This window comes from Vipera ursinii, assembly GCF_947247035.1.
Source record: "Vipera ursinii genome assembly, chromosome: 7".
Lineage (NCBI taxonomy): Eukaryota > Metazoa > Chordata > Lepidosauria > Squamata > Viperidae > Vipera > Vipera ursinii.
The window spans coordinates 8,605,541-8,627,826 of NC_139521.1; the positions used below are offsets into that span (position 1 = coordinate 8,605,541).

The window sequence follows — 22,286 nt, forward strand, 5'->3', positions numbered from 1 at the left end:
TATATATATATATATATATATATATATATATATATATATATGTTTTTGTAGATTATATATATTATATTATTATATATATATAATTGGTTTTTAACAATAATAGTCTCCAGTGCCTGGTGGACAGCGTGTTGTCTTGGTTTATATATATCTGAGGGGGGGAAAGGCAATAATAATTAATTAACAGTCAATAATGATTAAATTTGATAATCCCATAATTAGTATATTAATTAATAATGTATTTCTTTGGTCTTCCCTTTTCCCTTTTGTATTCTCCTTCTTCAACTTAAAACAAATATAATTCTTAATATTTTCAATATATGTGATTGAATATAGACTTTTTTCATATTTGTACAGATAGTGATAACATCTATAACATTTTTTATCAGCTTATATTATTCTTATAACCATCATCATATTAGTTCACCATGCATCCTATTTTCGGGATTTTTGTTTAAGCTTAGTTTCCCCTTTTATTCAATCCATTCTTATCAGTCATGATTTAATGTTAGTCATCTAAATATCCAAATTTTTCCATCTAGGTACACCATCCCAATTTTTTCATATTTCATGTATTATAAAAAAAAAGCTGTGTTTCTTATCTATCTTATAACATCTGGGTACAACAGAATTTGATTCCATTCTTGATATGGTTCCTTTAAATATGTCCAGGCATTGGTCGTTAGGATGCGTTTCAGTTGATGCTTCTATGAAAAGTTTAAGCTACATGGAGAAAGTAAATGAAAGAATGGATCTCAATTATTTTTAAGTTTTATTCTCATCCTTTTTGATTACTAACATTGCAAGGAATTGGATTTGACTGGTTAGTCAGTGATATCTTTTTCAGAAATAGCATGGTAACAGCCACCTTTGAAAAATATCATTTTGTAGGCACTCATTATAAGCGATCCAGAAAAGTTTGGGAACTATCATTTACAGTACTTCCGAATAGCAAAGTCTTGAAAGACAAACATTGGGACTTCAACTACAGATAATTTGGGATTACATCCATTATCTGAATCCTTTTCTATCTGGACACAAGCCCAGATTTCATATTTCAATAGCATTGGTTGCCCTGATGGATGACCTCACTTTTATTGTCCTGGCACATAACTTCTAGAACATTTTCTCCACATACTGTGATTAAAACTGATGCAACAATGACTTAATTCCAAGTCTGTTTTTCTCTTGTTTTGGAATTGAAAGTTGCTTTCATCTGTTGAATTTTTATTGCTTTTACTTTATTTTATTCTATTCTATTATTTTATTTTATTATTTGTTTGTTTTTATATAGTCAAGAAACTGACATTGAACGATACAGCTTCTCTCCCGCCCCCCAACTTCCCAAAAAATAACTCCGGCCTGAAGGCAAGATCTCGACATGGATTTTTGAGATTCCAGCCCAATTTCTTCTATGTTGTATTACATTTCTTTTGTGCCCTTGTACAAGGGAGGAAATTAAAGTGCATGCACACTGCAGAAAATAAATTGGATATCCTTTTACAAGGCTCTGGCAAGCGCTGGTTGCCCTCGTCCATCAATCTGATTTATATCTGCCACAAATGGATGAAAAACGGTTGTGACTCTTGAGCTAGAAACCCAGTATTAAAAATAAATAAATAAATAAATTCCGGAAATAAATGGTGACGTCTCTGCTAACAAATCGACATCCTGTGTCAATTTATCAATTTCAACTTCTCGGATCTTGAGAAATGTTTAGCAAAAATAACAGGGACTGAAGTTGATGGTTACAGATGACCTGGTTAATCAAAATCCCATGTTTGGTCTATTGTCATACCAAAGGTGCTTTTTTTCAGGAGGCAACTGGAGTTTCTTGTTTTTTTCTTTGAAGACGTTTCGCTCCTCATCCAAGAAGCTTCTTCAGCTCTGACTGGATGGTGGGGAATGGGACAACCAGGACCTGAATGACTGAGAATCTCCATAGACATTTGGTACTGCTTGCTACCAACTAGGTTACAGTAAATGAGATGGGATATTGGTGATGAATAAATAAGGCCTATAACCACAACAGTTCTACATACAGAGAAAAACCTTATTCATTCTCCCATGTAAATACATCTAATGTGGTTTTGAAGTCTACTTAGTGAGGATAGCTGCAGATCACTTTCAACAATCTTTGTGAGGAATAAATATGAAATCAAGCATCGCTATTCCATATTACAAAAAGAAATAGTAATTACTCTTTGCGATTCCCCCGACTACAAGAAAAATCACAGACATTTGGCAGTAATGCCCAGTGATTTTAGATCACTGAAAAGTGGACCATAATTAAATCTTCACACTGGCACTGAAATTGAAAGGGAAGGGCATGTGTTTGTAGCTTGCACCGCCCAACTTTCTCAGTCACCTCATAAATGAGATCTGCTCTACTCTACTCTACTCTACTCTACTCTACTCTACTCTAGCCAAAGGCAATGCTATCATGAAAGGCTTAGTACTATTCAGGTTAACAAGCTAGAAGAAAAAGTAAGGCTTTAAGGTTAAGAACTTAATCCTAACTAATAAGAATGAAATGATTGAGTGATTCAAAGTTGTAGGAACTTCGGGGTAGAATGAACATGTCCTGATAGAATTTGCTATAATGCAGACACAGGCAACTGAACAAAGTCAAACCAGTGTTTTAGACTTTAAGAGAGGCGACTTCAACAAGCTGAGATTAGGAAGGATTCCATGGATGGAAATCCTAGCAGGAAAAAGGGCCCAAGCAGAACAGGTCCACAGAAAAAAGACATCAGAGAAGACCAGCGTGGTTGCACAAAGAACTCCCCAACAAACTGAGGGACAAGAAATACAAATACAAGAAATGGAAATGGGACATATAAGTAAAGCAGAATACCAGCAAATAGCCCGAATCTGCAGAGATGGGGTCAGGAAGGCTAAGACTCAGAATGAACTAAAAACGTGCGACAAATGCCAAAAATAACAAAAAAGTTTCTGTATGAAACAAGAAAAAAGTCAAAGAAACAATTGGTCCAGTAATGGGAAAAGATGGCAAGAAGGTGATGGGCAGCAGGTAGAAATCAGAGCTGCTTAATTCCTTCTTTGCATCTGTCTTTACCCAAAATGGGGGGGGGGGAATGCCCAACCTTTCAAGAGCAGCACACTGGGAGAGAGAACAGGAGAGAACAGAAATGCATGTCAAAATAAGTAATAAATTATTTTTAAGACAACAACAACAACTATCTACTTTAGATGAGTTTAAATTGCCAGGACCAGATAGTTTACATCCCAGGGTATTGACAGAGCTGGCAGATGTGATCTCAGAACCACTGAATAAACATTTTCAGAGCTCCTGTAGCACTGGGGAACTGGCATAGCACTGGAAAAGTGCTGAAGTGATTCCAATTTTCCAGAAGACCAGGGGGAAAATGGATACCAGGAGACTACAGACAAATTAGCTTGGCCTCAATACTTGAAAAAATCATAGAAAAGTTAATTAAGTTCCAGATTTCTGAGCACCTAGAAATGAATACAGCAATCCTTAGAAGCCAGCATGGGTTTGTTAAAAACAGATCATACCAGACAAATCTTATTGTCTTCTTTGATAAAGAAACTAAATTAGTGGATTGGGGAAATGCTGTGTTTATGCTGGATTTCATTAAAGCATTTGACAAAGTTGACCACAGCCTATTTCTTGGGAAAAATAATGTGGGATAGACAATTCTACCACCAGATGGATTCGCAGTTGGCTGACCAACCACACTCAGTGTGTAGTCTACATGGAGGAAGCATGGAGTGGGGAACCTCGAGGTTTTGTCTTGGTTCCTCAACATTTTCATAAATGGTCTACATGAGCAGATAGAAGGCGAACTCATCAAATTTGCAGATGAAATTTGCAAATTGGAGGCAATTGTCAACACTTTGGAAGACAGACTCGAGGTTCATAGGGGCTTTGACAGACTTGAGCATTGAGCCCTATCCAACAAGATCACTACTGCATTTTCCTGGATTTAGGCAGGAAAAATAAAATGCATTCTAACTGTCCATACCAAAAGGAAAGACGTCTCCCAAACTTCAGAGAGTTCTCGAGAGTTCATCCTCAGATGTGTGGAATTAAATTGCAATAAAGGGAAGACTGAAGTGTGAAGTTGCAGTCCTGACATGTGAAGCTTAAACTCTATTACTGAACTTCTCCGCTACAGATAGTCCTTGATTTACGACAGTTCGTTTAGTGGCCGTTCGAAGTGACACCCACTGAAAAAAGTGACTTGTGACTGGTTTTCATACTTGCGACCGTTGCAGCATCCTCATGGTCACGCGATCCAAATTTGGATGTCTGGCAACTGACTCATATTTATGACGGCGGCAGTGTCCCGGTGTCATGTGATCCCCTTTTGTGACCTTCTGGAAAGCAAAATCAATGGGGAATCCAGATTAATTTAACCACCGTGTTACTAATTTAACAAGTGCAGCGATTCACGTAACAACTGTGGCACGAAAGGTCGTAGAATGGGACAAATTCACTTAACAAACGTCTCACACTTAGCAACGGAAATTTTGGCCTCAGTTGTGGCTGCTAAGTCAAGGAATACCTGTACTTTGGGAGGGAATAAACCAGGGGTGTCAAACTCAATTTCATTGAGGGCCGCATCAGCATTGCGGTTGCCCTCAAGGGGCCGGGCGGGTGTGGCCAGGGTGGGCGTGGCCTACTGGGTGGGCGTGGCCAGAGTGCGTATGGCCTACTGGGTGGGTGTGGCCAGCTCTACATCGTTGGCATCAAGGGTGCCTATGGGGGCCTGGGCAGGAGTGGGACAGATCTGAGGGTCTCTGGCAGAAGGAGGATCTCTGGGCCAGGACCAAGGCAGTGGTGGCCGTTCCCTCAATGTTTCCAGGATGGCTTTGCGGGCCGCATGAAACCACTTCGCGGGCCGGATACGGCCCCCGGGCCTTGTGTTTGACATGTCTGGAATAAACGAAGATAATCTTATGCAAGTTATCCATTAAGACCTGAATTTACTTCACCTTTTGCCTCAGTCGTTCTCTAGCACATCAGACAGAAAGTCTTCCTCATCACTGGCTAAAGGAACATGCAGAGTTTGACTCCAAAACTGACCAAAGATGTGGCCTTTCACCCCTAAACTTCTCCCTGGCCCATTTTTTCAGTCTTAGCATCGGTCAAAAGCACTCATCCGTTTCTATATGCTGAGCTTTTAATGCGTTTTATGCTTAAGGCTGTAGTGCCATACGTCTTTGTATAGGGACAATCGTGTTGGATATAATGGTTGTGGGGGAGAAACTTGCTGCAGAAGAATCATGGCTGACTCTTTTACCTCTCAAGGGATTTTGCTTAAGAAGGAAGACTGTACAAACCATGGATAACACCTTTTTTGGGGAAAAAAATTATTAGTTTTTATAGGGTTAAGTGGGGGTGGGATAAGGGGATGGGAATTAGGGTTAGGGTACAGGAAAGGTTGGGGGTGAGGGTTGGGTTTTCCCCCAATAACATTCAATACCTGGCAAACTTCATACTGTCTGGGTAAATCTATATAAGTAAAAGTAATAAAGCTAAGAATTGATAACAATGATATAATAGATTATCATGAACAATACTAAGTTTTCAACGCATAGTATTTTTCTTACTCAAATAAATTCAAAATTGCATATCACATTCCTTTTAATCGGAATGATAGAATTGGAAGAACTGTTTTGGCCACCGAGTTCAACCATCCTTATTTCAAAATAATTCACGTTCTTTCCAGAGTGGGATTAACAGGGAGCATTACTGATGTTCAGAGATGTGTTGTTGTTGTTGTTTTAAAAAAAGCTTCATATATTCTTGGGTTTGTAACTTCTCACTGTTAAGAAATATAAATATGCAGTCAATTCTCATTATGCATGGGAGTTACGTTTTATAAAGTTACCATGAACAAGAAGGCAGGGCATTGACTTGTTCTGCCTTGGTGGGAATGGAGGCATCGAGCAATTCAAATGTTCCCCGTGTGTCCACAAATAGTTGCGTTCAGTACTGCAAGTGTTAATTTTGGGGTCACAAATAAATGTAGGCAAACATGGAATTCATGAATACTGAGGATTGACTGTACATGCTTTCAAAGGGTCAACTTTTATGAAAGAGTCAAACTGGTGTGAGTGTAGTTAGTGTCATAATACAATGACACAATGACAACAAGATTTGCTGATCTCAATGCTTTGCTGATCTCAAAAAACTAAGCGGAACCTGATTACTTACTACTTGATGTACACCAGAAATTCCCAAAGCTTTGACTGGACTAAATGGAGAAAAATTGTCCCAGAAGACAGTATGAAAACATCTGGAAATGACACAAGGAGTGTTTTGCTGCTGCAATGAAAACCCACCCATATTGCGTGTGCATGCAACATGATGCATGTATAAAATAGGCAGAGCCCTCCCTTCTCCTTCCCCCCCCCCCCAGATGCTCTGAGGCTATGTCACAGCATTTTCCCAGAAAACAGCATGGATATGTTAACCCAATTACTGCCCAGGCTTCATTTCTGTGTAGAATCTATGGAGCAATTCACCAGTGCAGAAAGATACTCTATATTTCAATAGCAGTCCAGCCAACACCCAGTAAAACAATGCCTTTGGGTCTTTTTTCTGAAACATTTCTTTATTTTTGAAAGATAAATGCCATGGAAAAATTCAACGTTTTTGTTCATTGAATAAATCAATAACTTTACAATACTATTTTTTAAGAATGAATGAATGAACCTTTATTGTCAAAGTACAACCATGTATACATTGATGTTGGCTGAGTTCTAATTGCCCAAGATGTCTGCCCTTGAAGAAAAATCCCTCCCAATTACACATTTAGTTGATGACTATTTCTCGAGTACAATTTTTGAGCCAGTTTTGTAACAATTGCTATGCCATCAAATCAAAATGAGTTTCCATGCCATGCCATGTTTTATCAAATGCTTTCCTGAACTTGAGGTACAGTATATTATACCTTATACAGCATACCCAGAATCCATTGATGAAGCTCGCTGATTTTTTTTAAAAAAAGGGATTAAGTAAGATTTCTCTTTTACAATTTCATGCTGATTTCTGGTAATTAATTCATTAATTTCAATGTGCTTCCAGATAAATCTCTTTATGAATTTACCTAAGGTCTTCTCAGCTACTGAGGTCCGACTGAATACTTTGGTGTTTATCGGATCTTCCTTTCCCCTCTTTTTGCTCCATCTGCCACTTCTTCAGGATTTGCAGAAGATCATTTACAAGGTCTGGCCAAACCATCAAGCCCGTTTTGTTGACTTCCGTAAAGGTAAAGGTTCTCCTGCACATGCGTGCTAGTCGTTTCCGACTCTAGGGGCCAGTGCTCATCTCCGTTTCAAAGCCGAGGACGTTTCCGTGGTCATGTGGCCAGCATGACTAGACACCAAAGGCACACGGAACGCTGTTACCTTCCCACCGCAGTGGTCCCTATTTTTCTACTTGCATTTTTACGTGCTTTCGAACTGCTAGGTTGACAGAAGCTGGGACGAGTAACAGGCGCTCGCTCTGTTACGCAGCACTCGGGATTCGATCCGCCAAACTGCCGACCTTCTGATCAACAAGCTCAGCGTCCTAACCCACTGAGCCACCACGTCCCTGACTTCCATAAGATACCATTAATCTGGTCCTGGAGAGCGGATCTCATTTAAAGTAAAAATGGGTTTTCTGATCTTGTTTCTGTAGTCCTGCTCCTTCACAATTTCTTGGAGGAAGACATTTATTTTATTTTATTTTTGTCACAGAGGAGGGACCAAAAGAGGAACTTCGCATTTCTAGCATTGCCTCCCCTCCACCATCCCTTGACCATTTGGTATTACGTTTTGTGTTGTTTTTTTTCCTTTTAACTTGATCGTATTTGAAGTTCTTTTTTTTTTATTCCTCCACCAACCTCGGTTCACTCTAAGCAGTTCCCAATTCTGGGCTTCTTCTTTTTTCTTTTTTCTGTCACCTTTTTGTTTTTCCAGTTCTTCTTCCCTAAGATTTTTTTTTGTGGGGGGGGGTCGCTTCTTTTCCTTTCTCCTCCATTGTGCTTTCGACGACTCTGACTCCCCCAACTCGTGTGTGGTGTAGTTGGTTCACATGGTGTAATAAGATGGAGGGTTTGTTGTCAAGTGTGTGTTGGGGTGTGTGTGGGAGCACAAAGGGAGGCTCAGCTAATCTCAATGTACACCTAGTTGTACTTGGACAATAAAGGTTATTTTCTCTCGCTACGAGAGGCACTCTCGGGTTGAGGAAAAACCGCTTTCCGAAGTCCCAAGATAGGGAGGTGTCTTGACACGGCCGGGCTTTCCGTCGCGGTTGCCCTTAAAAGCTTGTAAGCCACCCTGAGTCTTCGGAGAAGAGCGGGATATAAATGGAATTTTAAAAAAAATAATTGATTAAAAAAAATAAATCCCGCAATTGGGCTTCTTTTGCCGGCGTCAAAGACCGTTCTTTCTCCCCCCCCCCACCCCATCCCGCCCCGCGCGGGCTTCGGTTGCCTCAGAAGGCGCGCGGGGCCTGGCTCCTTATCGGAGACGCGCAGAGGGAGGCCAGAAACCCACCCTCAGACGACGGCGGCGTCGGGGTGGGGGCCGAGCCTGGGGCTGGGCGGGTGGCGCCCAGCGGCCGCCTCGGGGGCGCGCCCGTTGGGAAAGGGCGGCGGCGGCCGCACGGAAGACAAGGCGCGGCGCTGAGGCGACGGTCGGAGCGGGGTTTGGGACGGACGCGGCGTCTCCGCAGCCTCACTTCGGAGGGGGACTCGCTATAGCCGCCGCCGCCGCGGCTCCTTCCCCGTCCAGCTCTACCAAGGGCGCCCGCCCGCCCGTCCGCCCCTTCGAAGTCCCGTCAGCGAAGAAGCGCAGCCAGCCACCCGCCATGGACAGCTCCGCCGCGCCAGACAACCGCACGGCGGCGGCGGCGGCGCCGGCTTGGCGTCTCCTGCCTTTCGCCCAGGGGCGCGGGAACGCCACGCCCGCCCCCCGGCCCGGCTCCGACTCCGGCTCGGCTCCCTGGTGGGGACAGGGCTTGGCCCCTCCGGCCGGCGGCGTCGGCGTCGAGGCGCCCTTCTGGGACGGCCCGCTGAACCAGGGGCTGAGCGTCTTGGTGGGGCTGGCGCTGTGCGTGACCATGCTGGGCCTGGGCTGCACGGTGGAGCTGAGCCGGCTGGGCGCGCAGCTGAGGCGGCCGCTGGGCTCGCTGCTGGCGCTGCTCTGCCAGTTCGGCCTGATGCCCCTGCTGGCTTTCCTGCTGGCGCTGCTCTTCGCCCTCGACGAGGTGGCCGCCGTGGCCGTCCTGCTCTGCGGCTGCTGCCCCGGCGGGAACCTCTCCAACCTCATGTCCCTCCTGGTCGACGGAGACATGAACCTCAGGTAGGCGGGAGGCAGGCGGGCGGGCGGGAGAGCGGGAAGGAGGCGGGGGCCGTCGGGGCTCCGCTCCTCCGTCGCACCGAACGGCGGTCGGACGTGGCGCCGGTGTGGAGCGCCCGCGCTGGGCCGATGCCGAAGCTTGCTCGGCTGCCAAAATGGGAGGCGGCTCTCTCGCTAAGGAATCGGGAGGGTAAGGGCCACGCTGCCGGCGGGCCTCGGCTTACGGTCGGGTGACCGTTGGAAGTGAATGAGGGCAGTGAAAAAAGTGACTTGGGGGACGTGTGGGGTGTGTGTGTGTGTGTGTGTGTGTGTGTGTGTGTGTGTGTGTGAGAGAGAGAGAGAGAGAGAGAGAGAGAGAGAGAGAGAAGAGAGAGAGAGCATCCCCAGGGTCAGGTGATTTGGGTGACCGTTGGAAGTGAACAAGGGCAGTGAAAAAAGTGACTTAGGGCCGTGTGTGTGTGTGTGTGTGTGTGTGTGTGTGTGTGTGTGTGTGTGTGTATCTCCCCAGGGTCAGGTGATTTGGGTGACCATTGGAAGTTGGGTAGTGAAAAAAGTGACTTAGCGATGTGTGTGTGTGTGTGTGTGTGTGTGTGTATCTCCCCAGGGTCAGGTGATTTGGGTGACCATTGGAAGTTGGGTAGTGAAAAAAGTGACTTAGCGACGTGTGTGTGTGTGTGTGTGTGTGTGTGTGAGAGAGAGAGAGAGAGAGAGAGAGAGAGAGAGAGAGAGAGAGAGAGAGAGAGCAGCCCCAGGGTCAGGTGATTTGGGTGACCGTTGGAAATGAACAAGGGCAGTGAAAAAAGTGACTTAGGGCCGTGTGTGTGTGTGTGTGTGTGTGTATCTCCCCAGGGTCAGGTGATTTGGGTGACCATTGGAAGTTGGGTAGTGAAAAAAGTGACTTAGCGACGTGTGTGTGTGTGTGTGTGTGTGTGTGTGTGTGTGAGAGAGAGAGAGAGAGAGAGAGAGAGGGTGCTGGCTCAGGAATTCTGGGACCTGAAGTCCATGAGTCATAAAAGAGCCGAGGTTGCCTACCCCTGGCCTAGAGGTTACGCAGAAAAAGGAGAGCCTGCTTTACTAGCCCCCTCTTGCTACTGAGAGCAACTGGGCCCTTCGGGAAAAGTGGAGAAAGAGAGGCTTCTTCCGGATGCCGCTTGTCTTACGCTCTCGACCCAGTGTTATCTTTCTTTCCTTCCTGACAGCATCATCATGACTGCATCGTCCGTCGTGCTTGCTTTGATCCTGATGCCTCTTTGTCTGTGGATCTACAGCCGAGCTTGGATCAACACCCCCTTCGTGCGCCTGTTGCCTCTGGGGGCTGTCACCCTGACCTTGTGCAGCACTCTGGTCCCCATCGGCCTTGGGGTTTTCATCCGCTACAGATACACGAGGCTGGCAGACATTCTTGTGAAGGTGAGCTGAGCAGAGACCCGTCTTTCCCATAGGGAAAAGATACGTGTAGCTCAGGGTGGAATTGTGGAGACCTTGGTGATATTTTCTTGCAGATGTTTCATTACCTGACTGGGTAACAAGAGTGTAGCATTGATGGCATCTAGTTGGGTAATGAAATGTCTGCAAGCAAACAACCAAACTCGGATCACTAAGGACACCACAGACCTGTCCTTACCTGGTGCAAGAAAGTGCTTCTGGCTCCCCTATTTCAGTGAGTAAAGAGGTTTCCTCAACTTGCACATCCCACCTGTCAGCACCTTTATCAGCCTCTCAGAATAGATAAAGGTGGACTCTCAGAATCTCATTGGTCAGATTTTTCGAAGGGAAGAAAGTTAAAAGAATGCTGGAAACCGGGTCTTTTAGCCACCGTTTATCAGGGAGTTTATTCAGGGAGTCCCTTCTTTGATTCTCTTTCTAAGTTGCTCTTCGTGGGAGAGGATACACCCAACTTGCCAACTTGGTAAGAGCAGTTTCTGATCTCACCATCCCGACTTCCAGGCATTACTGTTATTTTCAAGCCGATTGAAATCCTGTCTCAAAAACATCCACTCTTCTGCTTAAGTATCAGTGCCAGACTGACTGAATCCTCTTTTATGTTTTTGAAGTTAAGTATGGCAGGTGGTCTTCCCCAGTCACCTGGCATTTGCCCCAAGATTTTGTAAAGATAACATATAAAGTTCAGAAGATCAATGCGCGTGGAATACTGCGTCCAGTTTTGGTCACCACGATGCAAAAAAGATGCTGAGACTCTGGAAAGAGTGCAGAGAAGAGCAACAAGGATGATCAACGGGGCTGGAGGCTAAAACATATGAAGAACAGTTGCAGGAACTGGCTATGTCTAATGCAGGGGTAGGCTCTTTTATGACTCGTGGACTTCAACTCCCAGAATTCCTGAGCCAGCTATGGTCTAGTACAGGGGTAGGCAACCTTGGCTCTTTTATGACTCGTGGACTTCAACTCCCAGAATTCCTGAGCCAGCCATGCTGAGGAGAAAGGGAGAGGTTTCCATGCTGAGCCATGCCAGCTCAGGAATTCTGGGAGTTGGAACTCCACAAGTCATGAATGGAGCCAAAGTTTCCCTCATGCTGGCTCAGGAATTCTGGGAGTTGGAAGTCCACAAGTCATGAATGGAGCCAAAGTTTCCCTCATGCTGGCTCAGGAATTCTGGGAGTTAAAGTCCATGAGTCATCAAAGAACCAAGGTTGCCTACCCCTGGTCTAGTCTAACGAAAAGAAGGACGAGGGGTGACACGATAGCAGTCTTCCAATACTTGAGAGGCTGTCACAAAGAAGAAGGGGCCAGTCGGCCCATTCTCCAAAGCCCCTGAGGGCAGGACGAGTACTAGTGGATGGAAGATGGAGATTCAACCCAGAATTAAGGAGAAATTTCCTGACAATTTGAGCTTATCACTGCTTGCCTCCATCAGTCGTGGCTGCTCCATCACTGGAGATTGTCAAGAAGAGGTTGAGCAGCCATTTTCTTGGAATGGCATAGAGCAGGGGTAGGCAACCTCGGCTCTTTTATGACTCATGGACTTCAACTCCCAGAATTCCTGAGTCAGCTATGCTGACTCAGGAATTCTGGGAGTTGAAGTCCATGAGTCATAACAGAGCCGAGGTTGCCTACCCCTGGCATAGTGTCTCCTGCTTGATCAGAGTTTGCTCTAGTCTAGAAGGCCTCCAAGGTCCCTTCCAAGCCTGTTATTCTACGTCAGACATGTCAAACTCGCGACGTCGTGTGACACCACACAACGTTATCGGAGCTTTTTTGCCAATGACGCATCCGGCCCGCATCCCAATGACGCATCCGGCCTGCGGGCCCGGCAGTTTGACCCCCCCACCCCGTTCTACGTTCTCTCAGCACCACAGAATGCAACACACCCGGTCTCAGTGGTTTAAGCGCGTTGAAAATATACTTGTTTTCCCAGACCATTTTTTCTGTTAACTTAGGACTTCAAATGTGTCGCTTCGTCTTGTTCCTTGTATGGAACACATACGGTCTTTCAGGAGAAAAATGCCGAGATAAGAGTTGAATATGTTTTGTTTTTGTTGTCAAATGTCATTGGGGTTGCAGTTATCACTGGACACTCTTTGTTCTTCCATTTCTTCAGAATACGTATAAAGTCCTTTGTGCTTCTCCGACACCAGTTGTGTTTACTTAATAGCCTGTCCTTTCTGCCATGTCCTACCCTGTGTCCTTTTCAGCTTGCCATCAAGACTTTTTGTAGTCACAATGGTGGCTTATGTTTCCCTGATTTGAATTGCTTCTAAATTGGGTCTTTAGGCTATATCCTTTTTAAAGGAATGCCCACCCCCATTTCCCATTAGTTCTCACGCCAGGGAACCCGTCGTTTCGAAATGATTAAAATCCGATTTCTTGAAGTCCAGGATGTGCATTTGAATATGCTCAGGTTTTGTTTTCTTTAAATTCTAGAATTCCAGAATTACATAGTCGTTGCCCTGTGACATTTCTGGAATTTCCATTTTAATCTTCCCGACTGATTAATATCAAATCAAGGACTTCTGTTTCTTTTTTGTGTTGCTTTGCTTTCTGAGGCATACAGCTGTTAGCAAGCCACATTCACAATCACCTGCAGAGCTTGTGCTTAGCTGAGTGCATCTCTCAGCAGATGTCAAGGTAATTAAAGATCTTCTTGTTCCTTGTCTTCTTGAGTTACAAATTGATTTTGGAAAGCATTTATCTGTAGCTTCTCCCTGATGGAGCGATTGACAATAAGCATCAGCCCTTATTACTCTTGTTTGTCTGCTTACTTTAAGCCAGGATAATGCCTTAGGAATTAAGGTGGACGGCCTTTTGTCCTTTAAACAAAACATAACCTAGTTCAGAGGCCTCCAACCTTTCTCAGTTGGCGGACCGGAGGAAAGAAAAGGGGAAGCGTTTTATGGTTGCGCCCACACACAAACAGGGCCGTGAGCACGCGCGATGCAAATGAGGCCGTGCTAGCGCCCACACGACACTCACTAGCACCGCCTCGTTTTGGCTGCGCGGCACCCATTTTCACCATGTGGTGCCCCATTTTCATGGTGGCGGCCCCAGCACGAGTTGGGGTGAGTGCGCGCACACACGTGCCAGCTTGTTCCGTGGCCCTGTGGCCAGTAGGCCATGGCCTGGTAGTGGGCCGTGGCCCACAGGGTTGGGGACTCCTGAGCTAATTGCTCGAGTCATGAAAATGATTTGTTTTCAACCTTTCCTGTTGTCCCTTTCCTGTATCCAGACTTAAAACTTGCATCTTATTTATTTCTCTGTATTTACCCCTCTTTGTTATTCATTTATTATTTTATTTTATATTTTACTTTATGATGTCATTCATTTATTTCTCACCTGAGGCCAAGACAAGAATGAATGGGTGGGAACTCATTAAAAAGAGAGAAGCAATCTGGAATGAAGGAGAAATTTCCTGACAGCAAGAACAATTAGGTAATCGGTAGAACAAATTTCCTCCAGAAGTTGTGGGTGCTCCCAACATTGGAAGTTTTCAAGAGAAGATTGGACAGCCACTTATCTGGGGTGGTATAAGGAATCCTGGCTTGGGCAGAGGGTTCGATTAGAAGACCCCCCCCCCCATGGTCCCTTCAAGCCTTACGGTTCTGATTCATTCTCAAGGGAGCCTGTGAAAAGAAAACAAAGGCAAATAAACTTTAGGAGCGGATTTTCAGATTTTTCGTTCAAAAGTAACAGGTTCCTGTACAGTCACTCTCCTCCTCCTAAATAATGGGACATCTGAAATCTTTACTTCAGCGCTTTCACCTCCAGCCTGGGACAGGATCTCATTGAATGATTTTGAAATCATGTTTACCATGCTTTGTCAAAACCTAACTCTTCCCAGTCCTTATAACTCATCTCGATCCTGGAGTTATCCATTTAAGAAAGGGCAGATCATGCTTCCGGAAACCAAATTTCTCTTGTTAGTACAATTTATTTAGCTATAAGGAAATCATTTGCTGCATCTTTTAGTCCTTCCCAAATCTCTTAATATGAATCCAAAGGGTAGGTAGATGGAAATTTTAACCTCAACTGCCAGTGCTTGAGCTTCCTTCTTAAGACCTCAGAGGTCCACCATAACACGGTTAAAGGTATTCCTGGCAATAACTTATTTGCAGCATGATGTAGAGAAATAGGAAGGGATAATAAGGAATTTGGAATGTATTCCTAGCAAAGAGCCAATTTTAACAGCTAATGAATCCAGTGGATGATTTCTGTTTATCTCGTTATTTCACCACCACCACCCCCACAAAAAATTAGCTCCTATTTACCAGTTAACAATCCTTTCGTCTTTAAAATACTTTCAAACTCAGAAAATTACAAAAAAAAACCCTCAATAAAAACAAATTCCATACCTTTGGCTTCCTCCCTCCCTTCCTTCTAACTGGATTCGATGCCCTTCCTCTAGATCTGACTCACGCTTATCTCATACATACTTGTAGGAAAACCCGAGTAAAATCTGGACGCTTCTCTTGCATTTAATGCACTTAGGCTGACATTTCCTGCTGTTCTTTGTTCAAGAGGAATGTAATGTTAATTACGGAGCATTAATCAGGGACAAAAACTTGAATTGTGCCAGCAAGCATCCAGATTCATTGAGGGCATGAAAGGTTGTATAATTAACTTTTTATCTCATTAATTAGAGGTTGCTAAGAAACATGAGGGCAATAATGTACTATTTATAGTCTGGCTGAGGTTTGAGCAGATACTTCGTTGGATTAACGTAGGGTAGAGGAAAATGTAATGTAGATCCAGATATTGGAATATATTGGGATATTACAGGTGAGAGGAATTGTTCCTCTTCCCAGTCTTCACCTAAGATGTTGGGACTCCAGAAAGAGTACAGAGGAGAGCAACAAAGATGATCAGGGGACTGGAGACTAAAACATACAAGGAACGGTTGCTGGAATTGGGTATGTCTAGATTAATGAAGAGAAGGACGAGGGAGGACATGATAGCCGTGTTCCAGTATCTCAAGGGCTGCCCCAAAGAGGAGGGAGTCAAGCTATTCTCCAAAGCACCTGAAGGCAGGACGAGAAGCAACGGATGAAAACTAATCAAGGGGAGAAGCAACCTAGAACTAAGGAGAAACTTCCTGACAGTGAGAACAATTAACCAGTGGAACAACCTGCCTCCAGAAGCGGTGAATGCTCCAACACTGGAAGGTTTTAAGAAGAGACAGCCATTTGTGCGAAATGGTATAGGGTTTCCTGCCTGAGCAGGGGGTTGGACTAGATTTTATTTATTTTTTATTTTAATTCCATTTATATCCAGCCCTTCTCCGAAGACTCGGGGCGGCTTACAAGCTTAGCAGTAGCCTTCATTCTATGTATATGCCTGCTTGTTAGGGCTTTCACACACACACCCCAAGCGGCATTATTACAAAGTCAGCTTAATTGCCCCCAACAATCTGGGTCCTCATTTTACCTACCTGGGAAGGATGGAAGGCTGAGTCAACCTTGAGCCTGGTGGGATGCGAATCTGCACTAATTGCAGGCAGCTGGTGTTACTTAAGGAGGCATTAGCCCACTGCTCCACCAAGGCTCTTGACCTCCAAGATCCCTTCCAACATCATCATCATCATCATCATCATCATCATCATTATTATTATTATTATTATTATTATTATTATTATTATTATTATTATTATTTCAAAACAAGAGGCACAGCAAGGCTAAATGAAGGATGCCACGTGTGTAAGAATTCTGTTCCAGCTTAGAATAAGATCCATACAACATTCCTTAACTGGGAGTCTTTATCTAAAACAACAGATACCTCTGAGATAAAGTAAGAGTAATACAAGAACCAGAGTTTTCAATAGTATATGGTATATTTATTGGCCAAAGTGTACTTTGCTACTGCTACTTGTGCTAGTGATTGTAATCATTATATTGCCTTCCATAAATGTTTTCCTTGATAGAGGTTTTTTTTTTTTAAAAAAAGGAAAGAGGCAAATGCTCACAGCGTCTTCATTCCCCCCCCCCCCACGCTGTCTCTCATACACACTTACACATCCACAGTCAACGGAGGCCGAGTTGAAAAAATGAATAACTTAGTGAATGCGCGAAACTCAGTGTGTGACAAGCAAATTCCATGTTAGGAATCTTTAGAAAAAGGACTGTAAATGATTCTGACATCCTAATATGACTTTTTAGATTTTTCTGGTGCAACTGTGCACCTGTGACATTTTAAAAGGGTAGAGCTGGAAAATGGGCAGAAAGGGGCAGATAAATTATTCCGAGGCTAAAACATCTTCTTTACCACAAGGAGTGTCTTTTAAACCTAAAAATAAGGACAAGGAGGAACGTGAGTGAAGCATTTTCTAACTTTACCTCAGTATTAGAACCTGGAGTAATTTAATGAAATTAAAAAAACATTAGGAAAGAGAAACGGGAAACATCAGCTATCCTATATGAAGAAGTTATGAAATTCCTACCCTCAAATGAGGTGATTGTCTCCTAAATTAAAAAGGGACCCCATACAGACAACTAATCAAAGCTTACTAATCTTGACAGGGGTCCACGGCTTCCAGAATCAAAAGCCTATTAATACCCTTTCTTACGAAACAATCGAAGGGACTTTGAAGAGGATGTCTTTGCCATCCAAAATATAACCTTTTAGCTATTACGGGATAGAAGCATTAGTAGCAGGACTTACTTCCTTATATCTGGGAGGCCAAACTTGATAAATAAAATTTCCCTCAGAATAGCAGAGCTATACATTCACCACAATAATAAAGACACACCGTTAGAACTACAGTTTCAACAGCAAGTTTGGGGACTGTTTTTGCCATAATAGATGTTGGACGTACGTTATACGCTATAAGATAAAGTTACTTTATCTATTTCCAGTGCTACCTGTTGAGCTAGTTTCACTCTCAAATCATTGTATCTTTGCTTTAGTTAAAACATTTCTCAAACTCAGCAAATTGATATGTGGACTTGTTGGCCCAGAATTCCCCAACAGGAATTCTGAGGACTTCTTAAGAGTTGAAATCGACACAAGCTTGAGAAACAGAATTTTAGTTGACTATATATGTTTGTCACTACCAAATGGTTTTACAGGGTAATCCAGAAATACAAATTATCAAGTTTCTATAAGACAGGGCTCTTCAAACTTGGCCCTTTTATGACTTGTGGACTTCAATTCCCAGAATTCCTCAGCCAGTGTGCCTGGCTGAGGAATTCTGGGAGTTGAAGTCCACAAGTCATAAAAGGGCCAAGTTTGAAGAGCCCTGCTGCTATAAGAGATGCAGTGAAAAATAAAACCTCATCCGTTGAATTTCTGCCTATTAAAATTTGACCCAAGGACTTTTTTTTAGCTTGCTCTTTTATGTAACTTGGATGTGCAAAATAAGGAAATTTATGAATAGGCAGGAGGACAGATCTGGGGTGTGTACAAATGATTGATGTTAGAGAACACGGGGTGGGGGGCAGAAAACTGGCAGTTTAGCATAATCCTATTTTAACATCCTGGTTATAATCACTTGACATTGCAATGAGGGAATGGGAGGCTGCCATGTCTTAAGATAGGGGGGTCTTCAAACTCAGCCCTTTTATGACTTGTGGACTTCAGCTCCCAGAATTCCTCAGCCAGGCACCCTGGGAGCTGAAGTCCACAAGTCATAAAAGGGGCCGAGTTTGAAGACCCCTGAAGTCTAGGCAACGACACACTTTTCAAGGTTTCATAAACGTGATTACCAAAATCATGCATCGTCTTCACCAGATAAAATACTAAAGTTCAGTATTTCATTTTCAGAATAAAACTGGAAAATTAATGCCTCTTCTTTTTTCTCCCCCCCACCCCCCGCTCTCTTCATTGAAAACGTGCAAAGTGTTATTAAACGTGCAAAGTGTTATTAAAAGATGTGATAGTGAAAAAAAAAGGGGGGGGGCAACGAGTACGAGAGGAGCTTAGAGTTTCTTAACTGCTGTCACTTCCCAATGCTGCCCAAACTTGGGCTGTGAAACCTGGGCTACAAAAACTCCAGGTGACATGGGACATCACCCCCCCATCTCGTCTTCTTTTACATCCCTCCCTCCCCCACGGACCCCCCCTCCCATCCAGACGTACTAAAATGTTAGCTGGAACCGAACACAATGTACTTCTTAAGATCATTTCTCTTGGCTGCGATTATCAATTATTTGGATGGTTTATGTCTTTCCCTTCTCTTTTCTGAAAGTTGCCACTGCATTTTAAGTAGTCTCGTCTGCTGCTAATGGATACACCTAAATACAGCTGCACACAGAAGATTAGTCCTTGACTTATAATCTTAATTGTGCCGGGGTTTGTTGGTCATGTATGTGTTCCACTTTGAGAGTGGGCAACTAAATTTCGATTTTTTTGATGTGTGCCGTTGTGCCCACAGTAAGAAAAAAAAATGACACTAAAGGTTATCTTACCTTGTACACTGTGCTGGTTGTTAAGCATGTCACCAAGTGACTGTGCCCAATTTTTACGGCTGCCCATAAATGCCCCCCCCGATGCAATCATGTGATCACGGATTTAATTTTCATCCCCTTCTTTCTTTCCTAGATCTCTCTGTGGTCCCTCCTCGTGACTTTGGTGGTACTTTTCATTCTCACCGGTACTATGTTGGGTCCCGAACTTCTGGCTACTATTCCCGCCACTGTTTACGTGGTAGCTGTGCTGATGCCCTTGGCCGGTTTCGGCTGTGGCTATGGGATAGCAACCTTATTTCGCTTGCCCCCGCACTGCAAGCGGACAGTCTCTTTGGAAACTGGCTGCCAGAACGTCCAACTCTGTACCGCGATTCTCAAGCTGAGCTTCCCCCCACAGTTCATTGGGAGCATGTACATGTTTCCTTTGCTCTATGCCCTCTTTCAGTCTGCTGAAGCCGGGCTGTTTGTATTGGCTTACAAGATATATGGAAAGGATTTCTACAAGCAAGAGCCTCTAGGAGGAGATAATGAAGAAGACACAGACATTTCTTACAAGAAACTGAAGGAAGAAGCAATCCCAGAGATGTCCTACGGCACAGTCATTGCCGAGGATCGCGGTCCAGTGGTTATGGAACTGACACAGACGGTCCTCTAGGAGAAGATCTTTAAAACCCTTGTTGAAATAAACTGGTCAGCCAAGTAGGAGAAACAACAGGGACCCCCTAAGCATTTGTTGTTATGTTGGCTTTTCTCATTGTACTCGGAAATAGTTGTTTTCACAAGCTGCACAACCGTATAAATCTCTTCGACCTATTCTCAAAAGAAAAATGATGCCATCACCACATCAGCACACCAGAAAAGGCAAAAGGAACAGAATACAATGTAGGGTCTTGGAAAATGGAGCAGGAGGGGGGGCGGAAGAGAGAGAGAAAAACATATTTGATGAAAGATGACTGTATTTGATAAGTGTAAATCTTTAGCGTCGATTACATTTGCTGCTTAAAAAAAAACAAGTTCTGTACCTCGTATATCATTCAGCTTCCCCATTGAAAGAGTGAAGTAAAATTGTGTGTACTTATGACTGATTAAATTACTTGCAAATATGACAAGCCATTAAGAAATTTATCTGAGACTGTCTGCTTCATCTAGAGTTCAGAACTGCTTCTTCCATAGGAAGTAGAACAACCGCCGAGACAATAAATATATATATATATATATTTTCTTACCGATGTTAACTCTTTGTGACAGATATTCAGGAGAGGAAAACTGATTTGAGGGAATCTTGTTTAAACAAAAAAAACATTGGATCGTACTTTAACTGCAACAGCTGTCCAACACCTCAGTCTGAGTCCTCTTGGCTGGGATATATTTTGAATGCATCTAGAGCACGGGTATCAAACTCGCGACGTCACATGACATGTTGCGACTTATCGTGAGTTTTTTTCCATTGCCGGCCATGGGTTGGGCGCGGTTTTGGTGTGACGCATCCAGCCCACGGGCCAGCAGTTTGATCTAGAGAAAACAGACCTAGGATGGGGGAAGAATGGTCATGAAGGCTGTACAAGTATGTAGTATATCAGGCAAAATTAGTCTACTGAACTCAATGGTTTTTTTTTATATATTTCAAACATGCCTCCCTGCTCAAGAATAAATTCCATTGTTTCAAATCACTACAGTTTAAAGATATTTAGTGTATAATCAAACATCAGCTTAATATCTCTAAAATGTTTCTACTACTGTTAAATCTGAAGCAAAATGTCAATAAAATATAAGGGATCTCTGCCAAAAATCAATACTACAGCCCCCCAAAATCATTGATTGAATGAATCCTGTTAACACCTACGATACTTAGTATCCTTGGATATACTTAGTATACCTAGTTTCTTTTCTTAAATGCCATTGATTCAAAGCTATCTACTTCAATTTTGTAGCCACACTTGATCAATATGGACTTCATAAAATTAACTCGTTGCAATTTCTTCCTTAAATGCCTCAAGATTTGCAGTCTTGCCATTTTTTCGTTTTAACCCATACTTAGAAATGGAAGGCGTACTGGGAAATGCAAATTAATTGAGACTTTATCATTAACCACCTCTTCTACTATTAACTGAGGGTATCCAAAAATAGATTGACAACAGGATCCTCCACGTATTTGCCCCCAAAGCGGGGTTTAACTGTTGTTTCCCTGAAACGAAAATCTTTAGAAGCCTTGTTTAAATTAAGTTACTACTTTTGGGGGGGAACAGCTGACCCCAACGTAGAGGGGCACACAATGGGGTGGGTCCAAGCCCATGTACGTGGAATATATTTGTCAGGAGCCACCTCAATTCACATATAATATAATATATAATATAATTATATAACATATAATATAATCTTTATTGCTATTTTTTTTCCTTCGGGCACAATGGCACACATTAAAAATGAAATTTAGTTGCTTCCTGTCAAAAGTGTACACATACATAACACGCACTTTGTTGCTAGTTGCGAAGTCTTGTCTGACCCATCGCGACTCCATGGACAACGTTCCTTCCTGTCCTCTACCATCTTCTGGAATCCATTTAAGCTCACACCTACTGCTTCAGCGACTCAATCCAGCCACCTCATTCTCTGTCGTCCCCTTCTACTACTGCCCTCAACCTTTCTCAGCATGAGGCTCTTCTCCAGTGAGTCCTTCCTTCTCATTAGGTGGCCAAAGGATTTGAGTTTCAGCTTCAGGATCTGGCCTTCTAAAGAGCAGTCAGGGTTGATCTCCTCTAGGACTGACCAGTTTGATCGTCTTGCAGTCCGAGGGACTCGCAGGAGTAGCACCATAGTTCAAAGGCTTCAATTCTTTGGCGCTCGGCCTTTCTTATAGTCCAACTTTCACTGCCATACATTGCAACTGGGAAGGCCATCGCCTTAACTATGCGCACTTTTGTTGACAGGGTGATGTCTCTGCTTTTTAGTGTGCTGTCTAGATCTGCCATGGCTTTCCTCCCCAGAAGCAAGCGTCTTTTAATTTCTTGGCTGCAGTCCCTGTCTGCGGTGATCTTGGAGCCCAGGAAAATAAAATCTGTCACTACCTCCATTTCTTTCCCCATCTATTTGCCA

At 43.5% G+C, this 22,286-nt stretch overlaps 1 protein-coding gene across 1 annotated transcript; it reads left to right on the forward strand.

The window, feature by feature from the left end:
- Positions 1-8,595: 8,595 nt before the first annotated feature.
- SLC10A4 (solute carrier family 10 member 4) lies at positions 8,596-20,021 on the forward strand. The gene is made up of 3 exons (XM_083367918.1): positions 8,596-9,342; positions 10,539-10,749; positions 19,327-20,021. The coding sequence occupies exons 1-3, from the start codon at positions 8,849-8,851 to the stop codon at positions 19,846-19,848; spliced, it is 1,227 nt and encodes a 408-aa protein (XP_083224044.1). The 5' UTR covers positions 8,596-8,848; the 3' UTR covers positions 19,849-20,021.
- Positions 20,022-22,286: the final 2,265 nt, after the last annotated feature.

Bases quoted from the DNA above. Each gene is read 5' to 3' on its own strand.
- SLC10A4 (XM_083367918.1), top strand. From the start codon at position 8,849: ATGGACAGCTCCGCCGCGCCAGACAACCGCACGGCGGCGGCGGCGGCG. The intron at 9,343-10,538 runs GTAGGCGGGAGG...CCTTCCTGACAG, and splicing joins GACGGAGACATGAACCTCAG to CATCATCATGACTGCATCGT. The intron at 10,750-19,326 runs GTGAGCTGAGCA...TTTCTTTCCTAG, and splicing joins TGGCAGACATTCTTGTGAAG to ATCTCTCTGTGGTCCCTCCT.